General features: G+C 44.7%; 1 protein-coding gene across 1 annotated transcript in view; it reads left to right on the top strand.

Moving 5' to 3' along the window:
- The first annotated feature begins 4,711 nt into the window (after nucleotides 1-4,711).
- LOC8026159 (condensin complex subunit 2) overlaps nucleotides 4,712-27,526 on the top strand; it is a 38,524-nt gene continuing 15,709 nt past the window's right edge. The window contains exons 1-11 of the mRNA XM_029975516.3: nucleotides 4,712-4,832; nucleotides 6,752-7,044; nucleotides 8,096-8,186; nucleotides 13,411-13,500; nucleotides 15,020-15,149; nucleotides 15,638-15,705; nucleotides 18,587-18,652; nucleotides 23,117-23,291; nucleotides 25,591-25,688; nucleotides 26,384-26,547; nucleotides 27,042-27,169. Of these exons, the coding sequence (XP_029831376.2) occupies nucleotides 6,845-7,044; nucleotides 8,096-8,186; nucleotides 13,411-13,500; nucleotides 15,020-15,149; nucleotides 15,638-15,705; nucleotides 18,587-18,652; nucleotides 23,117-23,291; nucleotides 25,591-25,688; nucleotides 26,384-26,547; nucleotides 27,042-27,169 (1,210 nt within the window). The 5' untranslated portion in view covers nucleotides 4,712-4,832; nucleotides 6,752-6,844. The remainder of the gene's footprint in view (nucleotides 4,833-6,751; nucleotides 7,045-8,095; nucleotides 8,187-13,410; nucleotides 13,501-15,019; nucleotides 15,150-15,637; nucleotides 15,706-18,586; nucleotides 18,653-23,116; nucleotides 23,292-25,590; nucleotides 25,689-26,383; nucleotides 26,548-27,041; nucleotides 27,170-27,526) is intronic.

Genomic DNA, 27,526 nt, shown 5'->3' with positions numbered 1-27,526 from the left:
TCTTGACAAGATGCCGGTCAATTTAATTTGCAAATAACCATCACCCTCGCTGATTGATGATTTTTTGTTAAATGGAACAAAGTCGTATTTCATGCTCTACTCGATTTGGAAGCTACTTAATTGGACAGTTTCTGACAGTTTGCTTGTGTAATCGTCATAGTTCCACCATTCGTCCCAGTGCATTTTGTTTTGGTCCGACCCACAGACAGGTAAAAGTGCTGTTCACCACATAAAAAACGGGATAATAAACTTGCATATATCTGAGAAGTTACATACGCGTGAGGAACACGTAGTTATTTATATTAGCTTCAAAATCAAAAATTTATTTGAAGCTTTCCCAAATCACCTATAACGTGTCTATCGAGGATAAAAGCGCCGAGAAACATTTGCGAACATAGATCATATAATTTGAAGGTGCATTTACTTATATATCTTTGAGGTGAGGATCTTCTATTTATGTTGCCAAATCTTCAGACAGGAATTAAATATATTTTTATTATCATTGCTAAATTTGACTTTATGAAGTTCACATAACCGCCTGAGACCGACATGGAAGGGCGATACTCGAAAATACGCCAGCTGTTGAGTCTTCGGAAACGTGCTTTTGTTAGCTGTTTTGCAGTGTAAAATACTGGGTTGCAGGGTATGCCAAAAAAGACTGTGGTCACATGATATATCGGAAGTAAAATACACGAAATGTGCAGAAATAAGGAGATGACAGGTAATTTTTCTAAATAATCCCTTACACAACGCTTTAATAAAAAAAAAGAGATGCATAGAAATGCATAAAATGATATTCCTAATTAAACATAAATTGCGCGCAGGGCAAACGAAGACTCTTAGAATCCTAAAATAAATCACATTTGGGCCTCGGCCTGCCTCAGCTCGGAACGTCGTGAGATACTGCCTCGAGAGGCTAAAGTTATATTCGGTTTTACGTGCACTTGTTTTGGGACCTTACTTCACGACTCTGTCCTTTGTCAGTCCTGTGCTCCAACATTTCATTAGGCTGCCGTATATCATTGCGAGATTGCTATAAATACCACACAACTTTACACTTTGGACGTTTACTGCTAGTGTTGCAAAAGTCGCACTTCACAAGAAAGCTGGAGTGTTTAACGTGGTTTGCACGTGACGTAATCGCACTATCTGCTGGTGGTCCTTGCCACTTGTTCTTGCTGAGAAAATCAAATCCGGTGGGGCAAAATGCACGCTGCAAAAGGTCCGCGCTCAGTGCAAGCTATAGAGGCGGACATTTTCCTTCTTGGTGCATCGTCGTTAGGCACGGCGCGAGTATCTGGCACGACGAAAACGTGCTTTCTGGCAAGAGTGGTTTTGCAAATAAACGTTGTACCAACTACCCATCTGTCACTATCGTTTCCAAACCACGCTTTCTGGTCTGCGCCGAAAATGCGGGGCAGAGGAACTTAAAACTATTCCCCTCCACCCTCCCCCCTCCCCACTCCTTTTTCTTTTTTAGTTGCTCCTCGAGAGAATGCAATTTATTCCTCAGGGATTGCCTGCTCCGAATTGAGTGGTGTTCATTCAACAATCATATTTGCGTCACTTGTTAACAGTAATTGTTCCTTGCTTTTACTTTGCACCACACTGTGAAGTTTAAACAAAATACAGGGGCGGTCGAAACTTGGAGAACTTGAGAACGACACTTCTGTGAGACTTCGAGCGGCTGCCAAGATAGGATCTTTCTTTTCAGGTATCCCTCCCCTACACACTAATAGTTCTATGTAACGTTGGACAAATGCGTCACATTTAGACCTTTCAACACTTCTATTCTCGGGACAACTTTCTGGGGCAACTTTCTGGCAAAACAACGAAAGCATGTTTGGGAGCCTCAATGGTGTGTAGACATGTAAAATGGGTTGCACAACATTTTTTTGTTTTCACCTGAAGTTCAGTAGATACCGCTAAGATGTAATCCTTGACGTTGATAACTTGCAAAAACATCCATTAGTTTGCCCCTCCGCGAAATGGCAGACGCAGTCGAAAGGAAGAAATGAAACAGCTTTCCCCTCCTCAACTCGCAATTAGAACTATATATCAGCCACGTGATCTGATGCTAATATATACACCGTCAGTGTTTATCATAGCCGTACGCAGGGTTGGCAAAGCATAGAGCATGGGCTGATCTTCAGATATAGTTTTAGTTGGCCTATAATACCCGAGCCCCACTAAAGCGACAAACAGAAACAAACGACAGCGGCAAGCCTCAAATCAGAGTACTTCGCGATTTGACAGGCTTTGTAGAATAAGGAAGGCTATGCTGAAACACGAGCATCATGCACACGAGGGTACCATTTGCAGGCTTGTAAACACTCATGCTAACTTCACGAGCTGCGAACGCATGCTGCATGTGTCTGAGGCCTGTCGCTGTCGTTTATTTTCTGTTTCTAGCTCTAGTGGGACTCGGGCCCATTAAAATCTTTGAGTTGAACACGAGCCGGTACCCGAATGTTTGGCGATGCTGGTAGTCATGAAGCAGAGCATTTGAGTCGGGGTCATGACAATCGGGTACATCATGGTGTCACGTGACTCTCAGTGTGAAGTTGTGATGTCATGTGACGTCACGGTATCAACAACATTAATAGATCTAGTGATGTTCTCAATTTGAATCGACTTAGCGGGGTGAGGCACGTGACGTCAGGGGGTCACGTGATTTGACATTACTTGACAGCATGTCTTGACATCGTGACGTCACGTGACCATGTGACACATGTTTAATCATAGTGCCGAAAAGAAAGCGCCGCAAAAACCCAGGATTTAAGCGCGATCCAAACCAACGCTTCCTTTGGCGCCTGTAGGTCGTGCGGCTGCGGATGTGACGTATTTTCGTGACGTCGCGCCGCTTCCTCGCTCCTTCCGGGCGCGCACAACTTCTTCTCAACGCGCACAAAAACGCGCGGTGACTTAGTAGGACGCTCCTGTGTCCCGGCCAATCGGAGGAGGGCAAGCTAGTTCCGGCTCCGCGTTTCTCGCCTTCTGGCTGCCCTCTCCTCCCCCCCTTTTATTCTCTTCCAACATGACAACGCGATCTCTCTCTCTCTCTCTTTCTCTCGCCGTCTGGCCGGCCAGTCTGTCGTCTGTCGCAGTTGTACGGTTGTACTTTGCTTGTGCGCTCGTGCCGAAGTTTCGCCCGTCCAAACCAAAGCGCACGGTTCTGACTCAGAAAGCGCGCCCGGAAACAGCAAAAACGCCACGAAATGCGTCACATCCGCAGCCGCACGACCTACAGGCGCAAAAAGAAGCGTTGGTTTGGATCGCGCTTTATTATACATTGCAATTCTGTATAGGACGATTTGATCAATACGTAGAGGAATACACGTCCCAATTTTTTATTCCCAAATATTAAATTTGTAATCCTAACAAAAAAATAAAAAAAAATACCGTGAACCGTTTTGAACCGGTTACCGTTATATTTTTTCCCGGTTCAGTTCCGGTTCGGTTCCAAGATGGCGGCGAAGATTTCGGTTCAGTTCCGGTTCGGCTCAAAATAACGGTTCGGTTCCGGTTTTCGGTTCGGTTCGGTTCCGGTTCGACACCCTGGTTGGGACTAGAGCACTATATAGCTCCTTCGGAGCAGAGTAGCGCAATCTAGAACGCCGCCTCTCGGCGACTAGCGGCGAACGCCCGGAGGTTCCAACTGCGGTCAGAAATGCATGGAGAACGTGAGAAAATCGCTGTTTCTTCAGTATTGTGGGGGTGTACGGAGTGGCAATTGTTTTTGACATAATAATGGAACATTTTAGAATAATTTGCGCTAAGTTTTGTGCCCCGCAAGGACCTGACTTTTTTTTAAAAATTGCCTGAGCGGCATCATGCAGCAGACGACACGGCGACGTCACACCATTCACGTGACCCGCTCCGGCCAACCCGAAAAGCCCATCTCCGCTGCGAGCAAAAATCGTCTGCTTCAAACGCCATTGCTTTGGAAATTGCCTTCTCAAAATTTGCACACGCATCCGATATTATTAAAACTTTGATAAAGTGTTTAGTGCTTTACTAACTTCACGACAGACTAGTTTTGAAAAGTGTGAACTCGCCGTTCATTTTTTAATCAGCCGTGTTGTGTCGATCTCCATGTATTCTCCCATAGGGCGGGCCGCCTCCTGGAACCCTGAGTACCACGTGACTCGCGCCGAGCCGCTCTGTCGGCCATGTTGTCGGCAAAACACGGGGTTCAAAGGATTGCGCTACTCTGCTCCGTAGGAGCTATATAGTGCTCTAGTTGGGACACCATCAGGATCGTGACTGGCGACATCATGATTCTTCTATGACGTCATCAGGCGATTCCTTTCCATAAGTCTATGGCCCTTTCACTCGCGAGCTAGATGGCGATATTCGGAAAGGTTGTTCCACTGGCTTGTTCCGTGGATATCAGGGATATCAGGACGCAAAGAAATATGCACTGTTTGTGATCCAACGTAATGTGACCTCGAAACAGTTTGCCAAGGCCATTCAGAAAATGTAATATGTTGCATTTCACGCAAAGCATACCCGAACCGCCCGAACCGAAAATGACAACCGGAAGTCGGCAATATTTTACTTCCGAATTAAGATACTGCATTAAATAATCTTACGTTATTATAATAATATATCTTATAAGCTGCGAAAAAATTATCAGTTACAAATTTGTTTTGTCAATTTGTTTTTCTTTGCGTTGTTTTGTTCTGTAGCGCCGCCGCACGGCAACAATGCCAACAGAAGCTGCAGAAGCTACAAAAGCCGCCTTCAAACAAGGCGCGAACGGTTGTTTCATATGTGTTCGAACTTTTCGCCATTTCAAGGATTGTTGTCAACGTCTATCGCTGTCTGAAGTAAGTACACTCTACCAACTAATCAAATTTCGCTCGACAGCACGGTATAAAGAACTTTCTTGACCGCCGCTAACTTTTCTTCGGTACCCCCGATCCTCCGTTTAAGATGTTTCTCCGTGTGTCGGCTCCCCCGTAAACTTGCAATCGGCCTCCTTTCCTGCTCATCACATCGAATCGACCGACAGAAATGCACATAAAAAGGCAGTTTAATCCACGAAGCTTGGAAGTAATCAAAAGAAACGACGCTGTTAATGATGTTGAAAGCAGCTTCCGTCAAAGCTGCCCCTACCGACACCCTAACCCACTTCGAACCAGTGCAGAAACGACCATGAATTCCGCGCGTCCGTACTTCGGGAAATATCTTTACATGATCCTCGAACTTCGGTAAATGTCCTTACATGATCCTCCTACTTTTAGCTCTGCTTTTTCCTGCGTGTGTCGGGTTCCGCGGCGAGATTTTCAACCGTTACAACGCCTTCGAATCTCTTGAGGCACGCAGTTAACCCTCCCCCTCCCATTTCTCCGTCGTCATCACCAGTTACGTCACGAGTGACGTGATCTTACAGTGCACTTCTGACCCCCTTTCTCTGTAGCTCACTGGGACCTCCTCCAGCTACTAACAGTGACAGGCCAAAATACCTCAAAAATTCAAACTAAATTTCGTTGTACGGATGTGTAGACGCCATCAAGTTAGCCTGCCACACTATGAGGCGACTTGTAGTTAGCAGTCTGATTGCTAAGTTATAGGGATTTGTGACGTGCTCGACGCAGTGGCGGTTGCACAAACGCACGCCGTCACTGAATAGACTCCTTTCAAGCACATGTCGCCGCTGCTCGAGGCTCTGAAAATGCTGCAAATAGACAAACAGCCAACACCGCAAAAAAGATGGCTCCTCTCCAGCTGGCCTGAGTGGTACTCAGTTGGTCAAACGACCCTTTGTTGAGTGGTCGGCCACCGCAAAGCAGTGTTTGCGGGTGGGCCAAGTAGGTTAATATTTTTGTAATGAGCCGCCGCAAACTGAGGGGGGAGGGGGGGGGGGTTAATATGCACTCCCGTTATTTGATCAAATGTTGATTCGCTCAAATGGCGCTGTTCGCTAAAATGTCATTTACTCATGTGACATGACCCCATTGGAAAGGGCTTACACGATCTGTACTATTTACTACTCAAGCGTGCTCCGGACACTAATGTTCTACTGCACTAGTATTATTATTTTTTTTTTTTTTATTGGCAGTCCTTGGTGTTGATTGAACGTGTGTAAAAAATCAATGATAGCATGTCCGTGCTAACAGAGCCGTGCTCCCCGTAACGACCTGTTCGTTTAAAAAACTAGCGGGAATGGGGCAAAAAGGCCTTGCCTGTTTGCAAACTTTTTTGTAACTTAAATACTCTAGTCCGTCTTGTAAGGACCGCATGATTTAGCGACACGACGGCAAATAGATTGGCTTCAGTTTCTTAATAATATTATTCTTAGTATTTTGCGACTGTGTCTTAACCAGTTGTCGGCAATTAACATAGGTGGGTCTACAAGAAATGGACAGGATTTATCAGTCATTGATACATTGCATAGAACCACTCTGTTTAAACCTTTTTCGTCCTCAACACTAGTATAAGCGAATGGAACTCCCTAAAAGCAGTAACGTCACTAGGGTCAGTAGCACCCAAGTAGGCGGCCCGCTCCGACATCCTCCCCTAGTGACGCCAGCGCCTAAAAGTGTTATTAGCTGAGGATCACAGACTATTTTTACCAATGTGATGCATAGGCACGCCTTTGTCGAGTGGTTGCCAGTGTTACTACCATTTGTTTTTAGTTTTTTGTTGTAGGAATTTTCTACCTTGGCATTTACGCAAAGTGCTGGCAGTACGGATAAATAAATAAATAGAGCAGGGGCAGGAATCATACTTTTGGGTATTGCAGCGTGACCTTTCGCCTCACATTGCTCCGAGCTGCGTGGCATCCACACCCCCTTCCCTGGTGACCTCTCAATACGAAGTGACCTCTCGGCCCGAGATGACCTCGGACGTGGAGTGCACGCCGCCGCCTGCTCCGCGCAAGCGTACGCAGAGTAGCCGGGTGAGCCGCTTCCTGGGGGTGACCTCTCTTCTCGAGGATCCCAACGACGATGAAGCGGAGAGGGTGTGCATGCAGCAGGAGCTCCTGCAGGAGCTGCAGGCCAAGCACATCGAGTCCCCCGGAACGCCCAGCAGAGGGTAGGGTTGAACACTTTGTTCGGACTTTAAAATAAACAATAATAGTTACACTAAACTTTGAAAGCGAGAACAATTAGGCGCACCTGCAGCGGTACACTTGTTGACTGTTTATTTATAAATGCTGTTCGGCAGCTTTGTAACTGGCCTTCATTTTCGGTTCCTTTCATTCTATTTGCTTCGCTTCATCAGTGTGGTCGCACGACAAGTTGTTGCCCTTCTGGATGCAAGAATGTTCTTGTCCGCAAGGCGTTTTTTATGTGGATTTTTGTCCCTGCCTATTTCGCTGGCTGGGCATCTTGGCGAGACATCAGAAGGTCAGTTGCGGTGGTGCAGATCTGACACGCAGAAGAAGCTTCATGTGCTCCTTCTTTTGTTTTCTGCCACGGAGTTTGGAGTAGCTCTCAATTTGTCGGTTACACCAGCCTTGAATCATTTATTGGTGCGGTTGTACGTCTTCATGTTGTGTCAGTTTCTCAGTTGACAGATTGTCTATATCAAAAAACGCGGTAATTTGTCCTTCGTATTGTATCCTCATATTGTATCTTTGTTTCTTTGGTCCCAACGCCTGCTATAATTACCGAGGAGGATTGACAGTACTCCGAAATACTGTGAGCAACTTTATTTTCGCCAGCTCTGTGTTTTGGGAATTTCTCGGCAATAATTCTGGCAATATTTTATGTGCTCAAAATTGTGCGATTTAAAGTGATATGCTATGTGTTTGTTACCATTGGCTGACACATTCACTATCTGAATTTTTTGCATTGTTTTTCAAGCCGCTAAATTCTTGCGAACTAGGTTTTTGCAAAGATAAGTCATTTACGGTAAATGAATCGTAAATGTTTGGTTCATGGTTTGCACACACCACAGATCAGGAGTAGAGGAAAGACTTTTCTTACTCTCACTGTGACAGATCCTCTCATAAAAAAATGAAACTGTCATTATTGGTCTTAATTAAATTGTCACCTAAACTTGAGTGCCCAAGATCCAAAGCAATGAAAGCGACCCTTTTGTAATAATTTGTGTGGAAATTTATGCATACCATCTCTTTCAGTCGGCAGTCTATGGGCTTGGGTCCAACCGGGCTAAGTGACGTCCAACTGGCTGAGCACTATGCCAACTGTATCCGTCTCTCGAACGAAAATGTGAGAACCCTTCTCTTTTGTGTCTGTTATGGAGTGGGATGGCCACTTTGACAGTTCCTTTGATAAGAAACCATGTTGAATATACCTGAGACTGGGGTAGAAAAACATAAAAGTCGAAGAAACAGAACGGGACAGGACGACGTCTCAAACTCAGCTACCAGGTTTATTCAGTCCTCCTCCTTATATAGTCCACAAACAGCCCACCACCAACACAAAGGGGCAACTCTAACCAGTTCAACCGCCAAACCCTCCAGACAGTCACTACCAACACAAAGGGACAACCTCTAAACAGTCCAAACGCCAAACCCTGTAATTCCAAACTAGCGCTATGGACGGCCTTCATGCCGATTCACAAAGATAATTCAGCAATCTCCCCCAAAATATAACAAAAGGACCATTACCTCTTCCAAAGTAACAAGGATCCACAAACACATAAAAAAAAAAAAAAAAACTTCTTCTTTTTTTTTACTTAAATTGTTTTTCTTTCCTCCTCGACGAAAGGATGACACGCACTTAACGTAAAACGGTGCAAAGTTGAACAGTACAGCTTTCCCTCTGTCCACCCAAAAAAAGAAAAAGAAAAAAAAAATATATATATACATATATATATATACATAAATATAACTATATTTTTAAAAAACTTTTGGAATTTTTACCGAACTGTAGCGACGCCTGGCTTATGCAATTACCTAAAGACTTTATTCGCACCGTCTCCCTTACTAGCCTTTTTGTATCATTCCTCTCCTTGTGAATGATTTCTGTCTCCGACCAAATAGCAGTGCAGTTGTTACATTCGTTGACATGTTTTGCGATTTCTGAGTTCGGTGCATTGTTCTTCACGTTTCTTTTGTGTTCACTTAATCTGTCGTTGATGCATCGTGATGTTTGTCCTACATACTTAAACCCGCATTCCAGCGGTATCTCATACACCACACCATTCTCGCAATCTACCGATTTTTCTCGATGGTTCTTTCTGCAATTGTTCGCACTTGTCTGAAATGGCGTCAATCTACTAAGTTTAAAATCTGAGCTGAAGACCGTGTCTACTCCAAACTTTTTCGCACAAGCCTTCAAGTTGTGCGAAATTTCATGAAAATAGGGGATCACGGCGAATCCAGTCCTTTTACCCTGTTCCTTTTCTCTCCTTCCTTTAATAACTATTTCTAACTGCCGTTTGATAAAACTGTCTTTATACCCTACATTGATCAACCTTTTGCATTGTCTTTTAACCGAATCCGTGATGAAATGAACACACGATCTGTCCAGCGCGTTTCTGACCAACGACTTTACAACCCCAGCTTTTACGGTCTTGGAATGACAGCTAATCCTTGGCAACACCGGTTTAGAACTTTCTTTTCCGTATTCCCAACATACCCCTTGATTTACATGTATACGTAAGTCCAGGAACTCTAGGACCCCTCTTTCTGGTTTTTCCGTAGTAAACTTCAATTCCGGAGCCGCTGACCTTATCTCGCGTTCCAGACTGCCCGTTAGATCATTTGTTACCGTGCAAATTATGATGTCGTCTACATATCTTCTTACTAACGCCATACCAGGGGACTTCTCCTTTAGTCTGTTATGCACTACTCGATCCAAGGAGTTTAAGTACACTTCCGCCAAAATCGGTGCGACCGACGAACCTATACAAACCCCGTCTTTTTGAACATACTTCCTTCCTTCGTACTCGATTACCGTCGACTTCAGGTAAACCTCAAGGATCGTTAGGAAACTCTCTACGGATATACCTGAACCTGCTTGGAACTTTACGAGATTCAACTCCAATGCCTCTCTCACTCTCTGCATCAACCGAGTCTTTTCTAGCGAGTAATAAAGGTCCTTAATATCCATGGACACAACAGAACATTGCTGTCCATGAAATTTTTCCAACATGTCAATCAGTTCATTTGAATTTTTTAGAGACAAAGAATTATCTAGGCATGCATACATCAACCCTCGCTGGAGAAACTTTGAAACTACTTTCTGCCAGGTTCCGTTCTCGTTGATGACCGCACGAAGAGGCATTTCAGGCTTATGGTCCTTGAGAAAGAACTTGATACTTAATGTCGATTTTGTAGCACTCGTGATACTTTTTGCTACATTCTTAAAGTCGTCTTCATTCAGAATTGCACAAATGTTCCCTCTCAACTTTCCTACATTGCCCGCCCACTCAGAAAACAAAGATTCCATTGCAACTTCTGTTTTTTTCTTGAATACTGCCATTGGCAAGACGGCAAACTTTCCAGACTTATCCGTTTCCAATAGTTTCAGGGACTTTGTTTCTAACTCCTTCTTAACCGCGTTAACTTCTCTGAAATTTCTTTTGTCCTTCGGGTACGCCTCTCCCATGACTTTCTCCATCCTACTAATAGCGTGATCTATAAAAGCGACCTCTTCTTCCGGGACGACCTTTCTGGCCACAGTGTGAATGGTAGACAACACGTCAAGTCTCGAGGGTTTTACATCTAAACAACACTTCGGTCCCTTAGCTAACACTTCCTCCGTCTCGCGTGTTAACGCTTCCCCACATGGATTGATAGGAGACTGTCGAGACTTAGGCCATGCATCAATCCCAAACCACGTTTTTTGCGGCCCATTATTAACAATTTTTGAGTTTTTTAGACTGTCCAAAACATGTCTGCGCTTCACATACCATAGTCGGTCGAACAGGGTTATTTTGCTGCTGGTCCATTGATGGTACTCCCGGTGGTACTTGAAATCATCTCCCAGGAGAAGAGTCCAAAGTCTGTCGCAGGCTCCTTTGATGTCCTGGATCCTTTTGCTGGCTCCGTCCCGGTAGGCCTTGATGATCTTTTTCTTGGCGTACCAAGGAACACTGGTTGACGACAGATGCTTGAAGTTTTCCGGGTCCACAAACTTTTTTCGAAGACAGATGCCGAAGAATGCCACATCCGCTTCCAGCTCGGCCAAACGACGGCCCAGCTTGTCCAAAACCGTAATAGCTTGGAGGATTAACGTTCAACATGGTTAACATCCACCAGCTCGCCTGCACCCTTACTATTGTATCTTTGATAAGAGTCCATGCCGCTGGGGAATTTAGTAGGAAGCATCTGCCGAACCCTTTTTGACTGACTTAATCAGGGGTGGAACGGCTGCGCCATTTGCGCCATTTTGCGCCAGACGCATATGTCTGCGCCATCCTGCGCCATGTTGCAGAAACTGCGCCACAGCCAATACCTCGCGCCATTATGCGCCAGATCGCAAAACGTGCGCCAAGAAACTTTTTATTTTGTCTTGGTTTCGGTTTTATTGACTCGATTCGCAACAATGAGCGCGTTCAGCCTGGTCGGCCTTGCAATCCTTTGTTCTGTTTATTCTCCCTGTGTATCCCGAGTCGGAAGCGCGCGAAAAAACTCGGATTCTAAGCGCCACACCACCTGCGACTGGATTGTTATTCTTCAACCATAATTAACGGTTAAGCAAGTCGACTGAGGTGAGGTCGAGTCGTTAAGCGTCAAATTGCCTGAGGCTCTGCGGCCCGGGATCCGGACGTCAGCCAGTTGAAAACAAATGAGCAAGATATTCCTTTTAGTACTTCATCGTTAGAAGTTGGAACCGCATTCTTGCAAGATAAATCGTGATTTGATTGAACTGAAACGCGGTCCGATCCGAAACCTTTCCGGCCAGCAGCTCTTTTGCGAGTGATGGATCTGCTCGGCGTACTTTAACCTTGCTCCTGCTTATCGCTTCAAATACGATAACTTCGTTAATCGTAGTCTGCTGCTTCGTAATCGAGTTGCACAATAGGATAAACGCGAAATTTGTTGCCCTGTTCCTCCGTGCAACTGTACGTCCATTGCTTGCGCACGTCACGGGGTTCGCACATATAATTACTATGTCAAGCACGTGTGGGTTGTGCGATAAGCAGTGCTGATTTGCATTTTGAGCAGCTGAAAGCCGCTCGGAAAATATCAAGGACGCTATCTTGAGAAACAGGGTACTGGCTTTTTGATTCTCATTAAGGCTCACAAAGTTTCAAGTTTTCGCATCTGTTACACTGTTATCCCATCTACCTAGGTCCCTAACCATTCGTGTGCATCTGTTCTGCTAAGTACGATTGAAATTGCTCCCGTGCTTGTCTAAGACGCAAGCTGAAGTGCAATGAAAACTGATCTGAGCTGCTCCTAGCCTGCTCCAGAACGTAGTTTTAGCTGCTCCCAACCTGCTCCATAACAGCTGTTTCAGCTGCTCCCGTGGCTGCTCCCAGGTACATTTCATGAGTTCCACCTCTGCTTAATGAATCGCGGCAAAAAGAATAAAAACCGAAAGGATGAGGGGAGTCATCTGTGTTCTTTCATGAGCCCTTGACCTTTCGTTTTTATACCTTTCTACTCAGCAGTACATTCATAAGATGTCCAAAGAACTAAGGCCTGAAGACGTTCCAATCGGGATGTGGTTAGGCAGAAGTGCCATGACCAAACGCTACGAAGTTTATTTTAATAATAATATAGTATTATTATTATATTATAATATATATCATATAAGCTCTGATAATAAACTCTAGTTTACTATCAGAGATCCACATCTTGGCAGAGTTGAGACATATCGCTTAGACAATACTAACATGTGCTGTTATTTGGCAATGACAGTATTGAAACACAAACTATATCCAATTTTTTATAAATTTTATTTAAATGATTTTTTGACATGATTTTCTGCATTTATAAAATATAAAAGTCTTGAAACCCTATTTATGGCAAGGATATCTGATTTTCTGTTTTTGTTTTCCGGTAAACAGCAATGGGTACCGATAATACTTTGGCAGGTCTGTGCAAGAGAGGTGATCGAAAATTTCTGTTTGACATTTATTTTTTTATCTTACTAATAGTTATATTATAGCTTAAGTACTTGATAGCTGATGTTGTTTCATACATTAAAATATTTTTACTCTGTTCATTGAACGGATTGAGTAACTGAGCTAATGGCTGGATGTTTTACCTTTTATGCTTCCAATATACTTCAATTATACTTCATTTCAAATGCTGCTAGTAGTACCTTCTTTTTTTAACCTCAATTCTCTCAGACTCTATGTATGAATGTCACACCCATGCGTGATGCATGCCAAGAAGCACTTACTTCATCTTAGTGGAATCAGTGCATATTCATTCTGTTCAAAATCCAGAAATTTTGGAAGTCTAGTCGTGAGCTCGCATTCCCACTTCCTTCTACGCTGCTACTGTCTTTTTTTTTTTCTTTTTCTTTCCAGAAAATCACGCAGAAAAATGCGTTCTCCCTGCATCTCATTGACCACCTGAAGGAGATTGTGCAATCCAAAGACGGCTCGACAAACTTCCAGGTATGTCTCCGTACCGTTGGCTAGCAGCATCCCAAAAATTCTGTCGAGACTTTCACAAAGTCAGGTCTCCCTGCTCCTCGCTGGACCTTTTAACTGGACGCCTTGAAGTTAGCTCATTTCATGGATTGCGAGGGAATCCTTCGAGCTTGTGTAATGTTATGTGAACATCAACAAGTCGACTCGGTTTCAGGATTGAGGTCTTCAGCCCACACTTTGTGACTTGTGTAACTAAATCAAGGTCCAGTCTTTGAAGGAATGAAGACAGAGTGCAATAAAACTATAGTTCCTTTCTAAACTTTTTTTGTTTAATTTTAACATGGAAGGACAAAAAACTTCAGAAGTTATGGTGGATTCTCTTTAGGTTTACCTTCGGCAACTGGGATGTCACAAGGTGTTTTTTCCCCCAAGTAGCACAAAGTGGGCTCTGAAAGGGGAACCTACAGTGAGCCTATTTGGGCAGCCCACACCTTCAGAGTTATTTTATCATTTTTTAGGCGACGTGGGATCTATTATATCATTTCATCATCCCCCTACGACGTGGGGTGTTGCAGTGCATCCCAAAAATAGGCATGCCTCTCTTTTTGTGTGCCTACTGGAAAAATTGTCGCCATTTTGATACTCGCATAAACATACTTGCTTTGTGGGTTAATAAAACGTCTCGAGCAAGGCCATCGAAAATTGGGTATTCGATGTGTACGAAATGGAATGGGAAACTGCACATTTCCATATAATGCCTGTTACACAGGTAATCGAGATGCAGAACCAGGTCGAGGCGGCTACAGACGCAGAGTTTTAGGACAGATGCCGACATTTCAATGAGCGTGTCAGGAATTCACCCTCAAACTCGATACTCTGAATAGAAAATTTCACCTCAGCCCCACAAAAGACTGCTTTCTCAACATACACGTAGAGTAGTAAGTTAGGGATGAAGTTTATCAAACCCAAAATTTCTATTTCACGTTTTGCATTGCAATCTTCGGCGATTTGGCATCAAAATAAATCCATCTTCTACGATACATTTTCAGAACCTGCACTAAATATGCTCAATATCAACAGAAAGTGCCATTTCGGGCATGCCCCTGTGTAGCTGAATCGAGGCCCAAGAAGTATTGCGTTGGCGGCCCAGAGGTCATGCCCTTGCTTTGCCCACATCTACGCTAACTTTTCCCTCACATATCAAAGGTGCAAACCACGGGGGTGTTGCATGTGAAGCTCCAACTGGGCATGCCGACATCGCACTGACGTAGGACCCGCAGGGGTATTGATTGCTGCCCCAGTCCACTTTGCTCACATGCTACCTGGGTTTGAGTCTTCAAAGTCAGACTTTTATAAGTGGGACAGTTTTGCCTGATCCCTTTGAGTTTCAGCTACAGATGCTCTATTATACCATCCAGTCTTATGCAAGGATTCTGAGCAATTATATTTTTAGTAAAAGCAGTACTTCTGAGGTGAACGTGTTGGGTAAAAATTACTTAGTGTGAGACCCCGTGAGCCAAAAAAATGTTTCGTTTGAGTGCAGGCCGCCAGTTGCACCCTGGATGCCAGCGCAAAGATCTATGCGTACCGTGTGGATCGGGTGTTCACTGAGGCTCTCCAGATTGCCAGCGAACTGGGCATTCCCTCCAGGGCCAAAAAGAACAAAGGCAAAGGTGAGTGTGCAATCGGCGCTCTTATGTGCCCATGTAACCAAAGATGAATAATGTGCTCGAGTGCAAAGACTTTTTTTTCTATCTTTTTTATGTTTGTTAAGCTGCTCGCGCATAAAGCTGAACGTTTACATTTTTTTCGAACTCAGCTTTTTTTTGTTTTAGTCTGGAAAGCATAATTTTAGTTTATTTTTTTCCTGATCAATATGTATAGATATATATAGAAGTTTGCCTTCTTTTTTGTAGTGGTATGCGTGGTGCCTTCACTGACCCGAAGAATGTTTTTATTCATCAATTTGCTTGCGTTTTCATGAGCACTGAATGCAACTTGTAGCTTATTAATTTTTTTTTTTTTTTTTTTTGTCTATGTGTATAGAACGGTAGTGCTGTTATGTGGAGTTTGAAACCGCCGTTTGAGAGGCTGACAGTCCAGAAACTGAGTTACTGGGCTTCAGGTAGAAACTGTGTTTATTCTCTCTTCTGTGCTGCAGGAGAGGACGACGAAGAAGCGGTAGCAGCACCGACTGACGATGCTCCCAAGAAACCAGCCAAGAACAGGGTGGGTTAGGCCATCATTCTTTGTACCTGGCACTTTGCTCCACGGCTTGATGCAGTAAAGCCTCGCCTCACACTCGCTATTGAATTGTTCGAACTTGCGACGTTTATTTGTGCGCAATCTTTGTTTGCCAAACTTCAAATATGTCGGCCGTCAACGGGTTCTTTGCATCCCACTCCTGCGCATCTACTGGGTAAGTAGATGCGCAGAGCGCTCGGGAGAACCAGTAGCCGTGATCGGCTCTCGGCAGAACCAATCGTCAAGACCGAAAAACTTCATGACCGAAAAACACAGTCTGCGTTGGGACACTTGGAATGAAAACTCGCTGTTACAAGCAGGCTTTTTTTTCTTTTTTTTTTAATTTAAAAGATTTTAGTTTCGTTATTTGCCGAACTCCCCCTTTTGACCACTATGATTGGCTCTCCCAATTGCTTAGTGGGAAAGTGGGTGCACCGGCATTTCTTGGAGTGTCTGGTTTATTCGTCTAAATAGCAAATTCGTGCCTCCCCTTTTGCCCTGTAATCTCTGCTGTGTTAAAGGGCAACTCTGCTTCATCTTTGTTTATGAGAAAATGCAGTGCAGTCCCCTTCAGTATCACCTAGGAAGACCACACATAAAATATTACGACCTAGTTCTGTCTAAACGTTTCTTAAAAGGTCCGGCAAACTTTGCAAATTCGCCTCTTAGAGTTGCTGAAATCGGCAAACTCTAAGAGGCGAATTGTGGCGTAACCAAGAGCGCAGTCAAGGCCATGGCGTTGGCGTAGCCAACATTGAGCGAAACGTCATCACCATTGCTCCTTTTGCTTTGTTTGTACTTCTTCGGGCAAGCGTAAAGGGTGACATCAGCAACATTTCCTCTTGGCACTCAGTGGTGTCCACATCATTGGCGTAACGCGCCTGCACAGCGCTCTTCTTGGAAGCCATCTGGCCATTACTGCCGTATCCCGTTTCACAGCCGCCGTCGTCGGCTCACCATTTGTGATTATTATCTCTTGGAGTTTCGTTCGCACTATGTGTGCAGACTAATGCCACAGTTGTGCAGATGTCGTCGAATGTCGCAGACACCAGAATAGCTACGTTTTTAGCGGCCCGAGCCAATGTTGCCAGACACAACGAAAGTTTTGGTTTCGATTTCTGGTCATGTTTAAATTAAGATTTAACCATATAGACGATTGCAAGCGAGGCGACTGGCCGCTGCCACGTCTTCGGCCGCAGAATCGCAAGCTTGCCAAGGCTATGTTCACGCTCACGCTTCCCGTGCTTGCAGTCGCCATGCTTGCATTTCTCTACATGTCCCATTTTTTGTGAAGCAAGTGACATAGTGCCCTTCATTAGTGCTTTTTAATGTGAAAGTGCTCATTATCCCAAAATTTCGGGAATTGAGCGGAGTTGTCCTTTAAGAAAACACTAAAATAAAAAAATCAAATTTATTAAATTTTTTTTTTTCTGCTTATTTTTTTTTTTTTATTTGTTTAGACTAGAAATTAGGGGAAAAGGTGTGTCTGACTGATACGCGGTGGTTCAAGACATCACAGGTTTATGCGAATATCGGCCATTTTCGAGAGGCTGTCGTTTCTTTGATTTGACTTTTGATAGGCGACACTAAAAAGTGCAATTGTCTCGTTCACAACTACCAAAACAAGCGCAGATTTTTAAGAAAAGCTGCATAAAAACAAGCGGAGAACACTGGCTGCGAAGCGTTTACCGCAGCGTGGTTAGGGGTTGTGACGCAGTCGGAATTTCAATCACGCAGCGTTTCAAAAAAGATCAGGTTCTTTGAAAATGTTTGCAAAACAAGTTGCTATGGCTCTACAAGTTTAGTGATGTGCAACATCGGCGCAGTGACGATACTTCTGAGCGATGCGATCTGCCCCACTTGTCGCGAGTGCGAATGGGAAATGCAAAAGATTTTCTTCGTCTTTCAAACTACACTTAGAGATGAGCAAGTGTTTCGAGTGGGTTCTTCCTGTCGACGTTTACTTTGAAACATGCCGCGTCAGATGGAGACGTAAGCACAAAGCAAACCTACGACAGTGGAAGCTGGCACGATTTCTGACGTCCGTCAGCTTGAAAGCCAGAAACCAAACACAAAAATCGTGCTGAAGATGCGCTTTGCCACGATTCTCAGCCTGCTTACACCAATGCACCACAAGACCTTCACTAGCAAGAAAGTTTATGCTGCAGCCGCAAAAAATTGCCAACCAAAAACTCGTGAAGACCAAAATGCTGATATGGGAGGAGTAGTTAATGTAACTCTGTTTGGTGCACATGGTGCAAGAGGGGCCAGAAAAGTTACAAGATGCAGGGAGGGATGGTTTTAGTGACTGAATGATTTTTGAACACCCTATTTATGTTGTGTCCCAATTTCTAGCAATTCCAGCCGATTTTTGGAAGTGATACGTTTTTTGAACTTTGAAATGCATTCTCCTCGTTTTGAAACTCTGGGTGGTCTTCTCTGCTTACGTACTCGGTTATCGGTATTTAGCCTTTCCTTCGTAATGAAGGTTTCTATGTATAGTGTAACCTTGAGGATGCATAGAGTTTCAGTATCTATTTGGAATTGCACTATCTTAATTATGTTTTTGTGCTATTTTAACTGGGCTTCTAAAAAAAATGCATTATGAAGTCTGTAACTTTAGACAACTTTTGGCTAGTTATTAGCACTCTGCACTTCATAAAAAAGCAGCGGCTAGACGAGACAATGTTGCTATGTTTGTTGACTAGCTACTTTGCTAAAAGTTGTTGCAGCATGCTCTTCGTTCGAGGGATATGTTAGGTGGTTTTATGTTTCAAGCATCTTAACCTTAACAGTGAATAACTTTTTTGTTTCTTGTTTTATTGATTTATTTTAATGTTCCTGCGTTTTCTGTTCGGTGTTTTAGAAAGCTTCTACGCTGGTTCGAAACAAGAAGACCATTACGTTGGACAAGGTGGAGGCTGCCAAACCTGTGAGTTCACTGTCTGTATGCTCCATCTGTATTGTACTTTTTTTGAACTGGTCATCATTTGCCATTGTTTATTGTGGCGCTGATAAACGCCACAATAATAATGTCTTGTCTTCTTAACTAATTACTCTCAACCCTTTAGGTTTCAAGACGATAGCGAAAAGTGAGACAGCTTATGATAACAAAAGCAGGCTTGAGAGGGCGCCCATAATTGTTTTTTTGTCCCTTGTCGTCTCTTTGTCCAAGTAAATGTGCATTAACAGCTTTCTTTAAAATAATCTGTGCCTATTGCTTAATCATGTTGAAGTAAAAAGTTGCTGCAGAACTCGTAAACATCCCGGGTCAAAAAAAAAGAAGGTTTATTAGGAAATGCGCGGGCTGCACTTAGTGTGACACGTTGCACCTTTTTGCTGCAGACAGGCTTTCAATATCTGACGTCATCACACTGGTTGCCGTCTTGAGCACATCTCGCAGTGTCATGTCCGTCATAGAAGATCAAAGGCTGTTCTTGTTGAGGGTCATCAGTGAAAACGTCTGCTCACAAATGTACATGCTCCAAAAAAGGGATGCAAGCTTCAGTGTGTGGTCCACAAGGTTTCTGTCGTTGCTCCTTTCAAGGCTACTGTAGAAGTCAAGTAGCTGAGACTCACAATGCATACTCTTCAGTCCTGGCGAGCACTGGAGGTCGAAGAGTTTTAGCTGCAGCGTCGTATCTATGTTTTTCGGTGCGACAGAAAACGGATCGCGGAACAAATCGTAGTTGCCCTTCTCACTTTCGAATGCCTGGAATTGTAGCTGGAACTCTGAGAGCGGGTCCTCAAGCTGTGGAGCGTATGTCGCAGCTACCGTCTCCTGATTTTCGCCGGTAGGAAAGAACTTCTAGCAGGTTAGAAAGTGAGCTATGCTTCCACCCCCAAGCTGCAATTTGAACTGGTGCAGCTTCCCTTGGAACGCGAAGGTCGTACCCACCATATCCGAAATGTAATGGTCCTTTCCTTGGAGAGCTGTGTTAACCTTTTGGGGTCATGTGAGTTTTCCCCTTGTCGGCCCCTCAGGTCAGAATTAGTTTATGCAAAAGTGATGCAAGCAACAAGTGACTTGAAATTTAACGTTTTTATTTTAATATAGTAATATGTTCAATTGAAAATAACTCTGCATTTTCCTGGGTGCTTTCAGTTCTTGAAATGCTAGCGGTACTTGCGCAGCGTGTGGTACTTTTCAAAGCAAGCGCCAGGGTGCAGGCCAGGTTGACAAGCGCAGATTTTGCAGTAGAACACTGTTTCGCGCCGTTGCCCCTTGGTTTTTCTGTTCTTGCAGATGGCGCAGTCCTTGTTTTTGCTTCCATCGAGTTTATCAATAAAGTGGTTCTTTCCACTCAGTCTCTCTTCACAGTCTCCATCAGAAGAGCGCCCCCGTTTCCTTGGCTGGTTGCGGACATTTCCGACAAGGTCCTTTATCAATGCCTTCCAAAACGTGAGGTGCTGCGGTGCTTGCTCGCCTTGGCTGAGTTTTTCGAGGCAGAAGTGGATGGTAGCTGTTGACTACTCCCACTTCCAGCAACCAAAAAAATAGGCATGCGCGGTGGCGGCGGCGCATGTCTCCTCATCACTCTCGGTGCTGTCACCATCACTCTCTGAGGACTCATCATGCAGAGACTATCTCAGAGGCCTCCTTTACATCATAGGTGTCTTCTCCACTAAAATCACACTCACTGTGACTTGAGTCACAAGCCTTTCCGTAAAATGCGGACGGAGTAAAGGCTGCCATGATGAACTCGTAAAAGGGCGCGCAACATTCCCGCCCCCGCATTTTGCAAAAAAAAAAAAATGTGTAGCGTCATTTGCAGCACCTTTCGAAGGGCGAAGAAGTCTAGTTTACATTCCCGATGACAGATGGCGCAAGTTGACATTGTCGGGGCGCGCCCGACACCTGACCGCAAAGGAGAAATGGGCCTGTCGGGGGAGCCCCGACATTTGACCAGAACCTGAATATTTTTTTGTCGGGGGTCACCCGACACATGACTCCAAAGGGTTAAGCGCGTTCAGATGGCTTGAAATATTGGTGAGGAATGTCAAATCCCGCAACCATTGCTCCTCCTCCGGCTGTGGTATGTGTTTCCCTTCCTCTCACAAGAAAGTGATGATGTCGTCCTTCAGCGCGACGAAGCGACTCAGAACATTCCCACGGCTGAACCAGCGAACTTCAGTGGGATACGGGATGTCCGTGTGCAACTTCCTGTGCTTCAATCCCCGGGCACGTATAAAGTTAACAACCGAAGTCACGGCCTTCATCACATGTCCAGACTTCGTCATTTTGGCACAGGGTGATTCTTGGTGTAGCACGCAATGATATTGCTTCAATTCTACGGCACTGTATGCTTGAAGTAAGGCAACAGCTCCGTTTCTCTTTCCCATCATTTCTGGGGCTTCATCGGTGCAGGCACCTGCGAGTTTTTCCCATGGTAGCTTGAACTTCTTGATGACGTCTTTGACTGCCTTGCTGATCTCTTCTCCCGTAGTCCGTCCATGCATTGAGCAAAGCTCTGCCAGCTCCTGAGTTACTTCAAAGTTTTTGTTCACACCACAGATGAAAACTAGCAGCTGAGCGGTGTCTTCCATGTCTGTGCTCTCATCCAAAGCAAGATGAGTTGAGAAAAGCTACTAGCTTTTCTCGACGCAAAAATAATCTGGTATTTTTATCTTCTGCAACAAGTCATCACTGATCATGTCCCAACAGGAGGGGAGAGGGCTGTAGCCTTTATGGCAAGAGGAAGGAGGAAACGGGACATAGGAGAACAAGCAAATATGATATGACTAATGCTACGCCAATACTAGAAACTCCTGCGTCACGCGGGCAAAGAGTGAACGCAGGTTTTTGTATTGTTGTTATCTGTGGGTCTAGCCAAGAGAGAATTTTTTGGCTGAGGACGTGGAGTTTCCCCCCGGAAGAGAGGACTCGGAGAAAAGTAGGTCAGCAGGTTCGAATGCTTTCTGCCGAGTGAATTGCCGGCCGCGGTGCACTGAATGACACGGCGAGCGGTTCCTGTGTTTAGCTGGGCCGCGGATCGTATGTTGTGCACTTCTGCTGCAGAGAGTCAAGAAACCAAATCGTGTCATTCCATCAGGGTTATAAATAAATAAAGGGCAAACGCCAACCAATCCCTAAAAGATTGTAGGGTCCCAACGTTTCGGTGCCTGCTCGGCATCTTCTTCAGGGGGGCTATTTAAAAGAGAAGCAGGTTCTTTCTCTTCTTCTGCGGTGAATGTAGGGCAGTATCTTCGTTTTTTACGGTGGTTAGTTTTCAAACCTAAAAACTGACCACCGTAAAAAACGAAGATACTGCCCTACATTTACCGCAGAAGAAAAGAAAGAAGCTGCTTCTCTTTTAAATAGCCCCCCTGAAGAAGATGCCGAGCAGGCACCGAAACGTTGGGACCCTACAATCTTTTAGGGATTGGTTGGCGTTTGCCCTTTATTTATTTATAACATTTAACCCAACCAGGCACACATCTGCCGAAATGTTCACCTTCAAGTCCATCAGGGTCACTTGTTTAAAGTCAATTACCAACCACGAAAGCCGAGGGAATTATCTGTTTCTGTTGCCGGCCCTCTTCAGAGACAAGGTAAAAGAGCTAGCTCCGAAACGGCAGACAAACAGAAATTAGTTTTTGCGTGTTTGAGCGTCTTTATCTTTTTTTCTCTCTCCCGGGTGTTTAACACAGAGGCAAACCTAGCCTTTTGCCGTCCTAAACAATTTTTAAAGGTCTCTCCCCCCCCCCCCCGCATCCCCCAGTAAAATGTTTAAAATTAAATTGTCTTTAGTAAATATCCCTGTGTGGACGCAGTCTCGTGTGCAAAACAAGTGAAGTTGTCCAGGTGTGTTCCGAAATTGAATAAAACCTAATTCAATGGATTTAAACATAGGCAGGAAAATATGGCTTCCAATTACTTTTTTTTATATATGTGTATATATATAATAACAGTTTTATTCAGCAAATAAGGCAACACAAGAGAGCAGGTCTGCCTAACCCAATGTAAGGCTTCACACTTGTCTTCCGAAGAGAGACACCAAGATGTCCATGATGATCACTCGATCACATAAGATCATGATGATCTGGCTCCAACTTGCCGCGCGCACAACAGCCATCCTTGATAAATTTTCCGCCCCCCAAAAGTTGTCGCCGTCCGAGCAAGAGCAATGGAGCGTGTCTTTCGAACGCTCGACCTCCAGCACGCGCCCTACGTTTTCCACTGTGCTTTGGTTGCGCGCACACGCTTGAGGTGCACAAGACACCGAAGCACTGTCAAAGGTAGGAGGAAGTCTCATCGCCACTGACTGTAGAAAAGTTTTGCATCTCCTTAATCCTTCGACTTCGGCTCCCAGCTTTTCGGCCCGCCAATAGTCGCCGGTGTCTGTCGTTACGGCAGTCAGGTCGTCAAGGTCAGTTTGTCTGTCGCTCCTCGCAGATTGACACCCTGATGGAGAGCATCCGCAACAGCAGCGTGGAAGGCACGGCCGCCAGCTCCTTCCTCAACCACCTGAGCCTCCAGAGCGACGTCGGGGGCCTTGCGCTCTTCCTCGGCCCCTCCCAGCAGAAGGTGGACGCCGTGCGGGGTGACGCCACGCTCAAGATCCCGCTGGGTGAGTGGCTGTCTCGTCTCAAATTTGGCAATCGAGAACCTTAAAGGGGCAGGAAAGTGGTTTCCGAGATCGTCTGTTTATGGTCGTAACTCAATCTACGGGCCCCGAGCGTTCGAGAAAACCCGAAGTTAGGTTGATGCGCATCCAATTTCCTTATTAGATCCAATATCCATGATCACAGCACACCTGTTTTTCTGGGATTCGGGGCAGAAACTCGAAAGTGCTTTTGAACGTGCGACAATCAATTGCAAGCAATCCCTTTCCACGTGCGCATTACTCGCATTTGAAAATCAGTCCGTCATTAAATGGCCCCCTTGCTGCGTGGAAAGCAATCGCTCACAATTATCGGTTCGCCGCCTGGTCGCAGGAAAACGGCCGTGTTGCAATATCTGATGCTGTTTTTACAGCGGAGCTGTTAAGGGCTAGTTTCCCCAGTTTCGTGTCCGTGGGCAAATAAATCTCGACACAAAACTCTGGACAGCTACCGCCATCGCTCATAGATGGCGGCAATACTTCCAGCCTCTCCACTCTGGTTTTCATTAGAGTGGAAAGGCTGAATTTCTCTAGGCAACGTCCTAAAAGTCGTCCGAGAAGTCGTCCGAGAAGTCGTCCCAGGCATTGTACTCGAGGTCATCGTAGATGTCATCCTTGAGGTTGTCCTACCCTAGTACAGCTCTGCTGGTCTTCCTTTGTCACCAGAGTGGAAAGGCTGAAAGTTTTTAACAGGGAAATTGGATGCTTATCCATTTATTTCCAGGTTTTTTTGGAACGCTTAGAGCCTGTAGGTTTAAGCATGACCATAAATGGACAATTTCAGATACGTATCACTTTAGTGCCCCTTTTAAAGGGGCAGTGCAATGACTTTAATGTTAAAAGAATTGGTGGTTTGCATTTTTTATATTGTTTATACAAGCCCAAGTGACCAAACACGCGTCACCCTTCCCCGAAAAACCGCTATTCTGCTGCATAATCGCAAAGCAAAAGACAAATTACCGTATTTATTTGAATATAAGGCGGTCACGATTATAAGGCAAGGGGCCAGTTGAAGGACCCAAGAAAAAGGAAAAAAATCGTCATATTGCTATACTGAGCTCCGAATATAAGGCGGGGTATGACTTTGAGACTGCGGATTTTGGAAAAAAACCTTGCCTTATATTCGAATAAATACGGTATTAGCTAATCTGCAGCCCCCTGTCATGGTTACAGGAACTAAAATATATATGACAGTGTCTCTGGGGGATTCGCGGAAGTCGACAAAACCTGTCCCCCTCCGCTGTTACACTCGCCGTCAGCCTCGTGGCCAACCGTCTTTTGTGTCGATCGCTCGCCGCAACCTTCGACGATGCTAATCTCTTAATCGCGGAGGAAGCAGCTGGGGTCTCTGAAGAGGGGACCCAAGGGGAAACCACGTGAACCCCCCAGAGTACGTCACTCGAAGGTCGACGTGGAGAGTTGGGAGGCACTTTGACCTTCGATTTGTTTCATTTTTTTTAAAAATAATAACTAGCGCTCGCGAGAAAATATGATTTTCTGCTTTTCATTTCATAGGTGGCACAGATGAATTTAGATGAATTTCCGCAGTTAATTGACCAAAATCTGAAAATTGTTGCCTTCTCTCCTGTGCTTGTTTAATTAGTGTCCCAAAATGGCTATTGGCTGCAGCTTTTTTTTTTATAATGTTACTTTTGGGCTTATTGCCAATTAGCAGTTGTTCTCCAGGAATTGCAATTACTAAATGGTTCTTTCATTGCTGAGAGATTAGCCTTCTCTTATTTCTTCTGAAAACCAGCATATGTTGAAGTAAACTGATTCATGCTCTATGCTTTATTGAAGTGATGTGTTTATTCTGAACAACATTTTGCCCAAGAAAAGGAATTATTTCAACCTTTATGCATCTGAGCTTGGGTTGTAGAAGCACACAGAGAAAAAATTAAAAAGAAATGATAAGCTTTCAGGGGAACTTGGAGGTGGCACTGTTATGCGTCTGTTTTCTTGGGGGCTTAGAAGAAAGTATCATACTAGGTGGATAAAAATATTTCAGTTGCCAGTCCTTGCAAGGCTTATTAATGCAGAATGTAAATCTAATAACCTTGTTTTACTTTAGATTTTTTTCTTGTAAAACCCTGGTAAGCTCAACTTTCTAGATATACATGTTATACTTTGTAAAATGACTTGTTCTTTTTTTTACCATTGCTTTTTTCTCGAAATATGCTGTTGTCTCTTTTGATAAGTGCAACTTTGCCTCTTGAAGCACAGTTCTGAGTGGCTTTACTACTACTTGCTCCCTGCCGGCTTCTAGAGCTGCGTCAGAAGGTGGTGGAGAACAAGTTGAAGATCTGCTCGGACTATTACCTCGACCACCTGTGGGGCCGCTGCAGCGAGGTGGAGACGGAACGGGTAGGGACGGAGCTCTCTTAACTGTGGTGTTGCCCGTTGCTGTTCTTGTCGTTGTTTTTCAGCTGAATGCCGTAGGAGCAAAGCTGTCAAGGTTAAAGAGCAATTTAGTTACAGTTACAGTTTACATTTCAATAGAAATTTGACTTACAAATAGGGTTGCACTTTTACGAATGTATCTAGTTGCAAATACGCACAGAAAGTTACCAGGTTACAGTCAGATTATTTTTTTAATATATTTTATGACACTGAGCAATGCTGCAATTGCTAATCAACGAAAAGGATATTGGCACAGTTTCGGTTTGGTTCAGCGCTCTGTTTGCAGTTGAACTTGAGGCAGTTACAACATGTGTTGAGCTAGTCTACGATAACAGAAATTGATCTACCTATTTGGGATCTTGATACTAGACAAAAAACGTCATTAGATCCAGTTATAGTTCCTAAAATTTTATCCACTTACAAAATATTCATTTGTGGAAATAGCAACTGTTTACAGTCAGTTATACTTTAATCCAGTTGCACTACAGCTGTGGTCGCACCATACCCATTTAGGGGATTGACGAAGGACCCTTGACATAGTTTCTTGACCTTATTTTTTATTATTTTATTATTCTGTTTTACATTGGTAAGTTGCTGGTGCTTTAAGCTGTGCTATCTTTGTTACTAGCAAATGTTTTGCATGTTTTCTTGTTTGCCAGCGGAGCCCGGACATTTCTAGCTGCTCCCGTCTTGCGTCCACCAACAACGAACCCTTGGATGAGCCATCTGCCGAAGACGCACCCTCTTTTCACGACGACGGAGGCGACGGAATCGACCATGACCACTCGACGCTCCTCGACAGCCCCCCCAACAAATCTATCAGGTATTCCCAGGAGTTTCACACAGTGCAAACTCGAGCCAATCTAAGCTTGGAGTCCCGGTTTTCGCCAGAACTTCGCTTCTATCCCTGTAAGGCCTGCAAGTCTCGCATGAATAAATGGATGCTGTTACCTACGTAAAATCCATACTGTTAGCACAAGATGGATCTTACGTCGCTACATACTGGGGACAAAACCAATGCCCGTTCGTAGCTTTGTGAACACGAAATGTTTATTCCGAGCATTGGTTTGCCAAAGCGAAAACCAAGAGATTTTGAGGCCTCTTCACGCAACACGCCGCGGCGCCATAAGTCGGCGCTGGAATCAGCGCGGAACTTGCCGATGCAATGCCGACGTCGCCCTATATTAATGATACAGTGCCGACGCAGCACTTTTTCTAGTGTTGATTCAGTGCTGCGACGTATGTCTGAACCAGCCTTCACAGTGCCTCAAACGACCGAAGACAATCGAAGAACTGCGCCGCTCCTTGCTCGTGCAGGTTCGAGGGTCCCGACGACATCTCGCAGTTCCTTGCTGCAGTCCCCGGGGACTACTCCTACTTCACCAAGAGTTTCCCGTCGGCTCCCGCTGGGCCGGAGCACTGGCGCCTGCGCCTCATGAACAGGCGTAAGACTTCTGCACGTCTGCGTCTGTGTGCTCAGGAGTCATCCTGTCTTAGTTCTCTTTTCTGTCTAATCAAAGCACGGCTCGAGTTAAATTAAAAAATTTTGATGCTCCTCGTGACCTGCGCACGTCAGAATCTCTCTGTAGTACAATCTAATGTAGCAGAGGTCTGGGTACAGCGAAGCAAAGCTGAAACAAAGTACCGATGTAGTGTAGAGCTTTTGCTTCACTACCGATCCTTATCGTTGCAGTATCCATCTGCTATAGAGAAATTCAGCTGTCGTTTGCTGCAAGCGGACGGACATTGACTGACAACCGTTGCAATACAGTACTGCTCATACTTGGGACGTGTGCAGTTAC

The sequence above is a fragment of the Ixodes scapularis genome, unplaced genomic scaffold (assembly GCF_016920785.2).
Source record: "Ixodes scapularis isolate PalLabHiFi unplaced genomic scaffold, ASM1692078v2 PGA_scaffold4__175_contigs__length_147842914, whole genome shotgun sequence".
NCBI lineage: Eukaryota > Metazoa > Arthropoda > Arachnida > Ixodida > Ixodidae > Ixodes > Ixodes scapularis.
The sequence above is the reverse complement of the archived record's forward strand: the minus strand, read 5'-3'. Positions and strand labels throughout refer to the sequence as shown.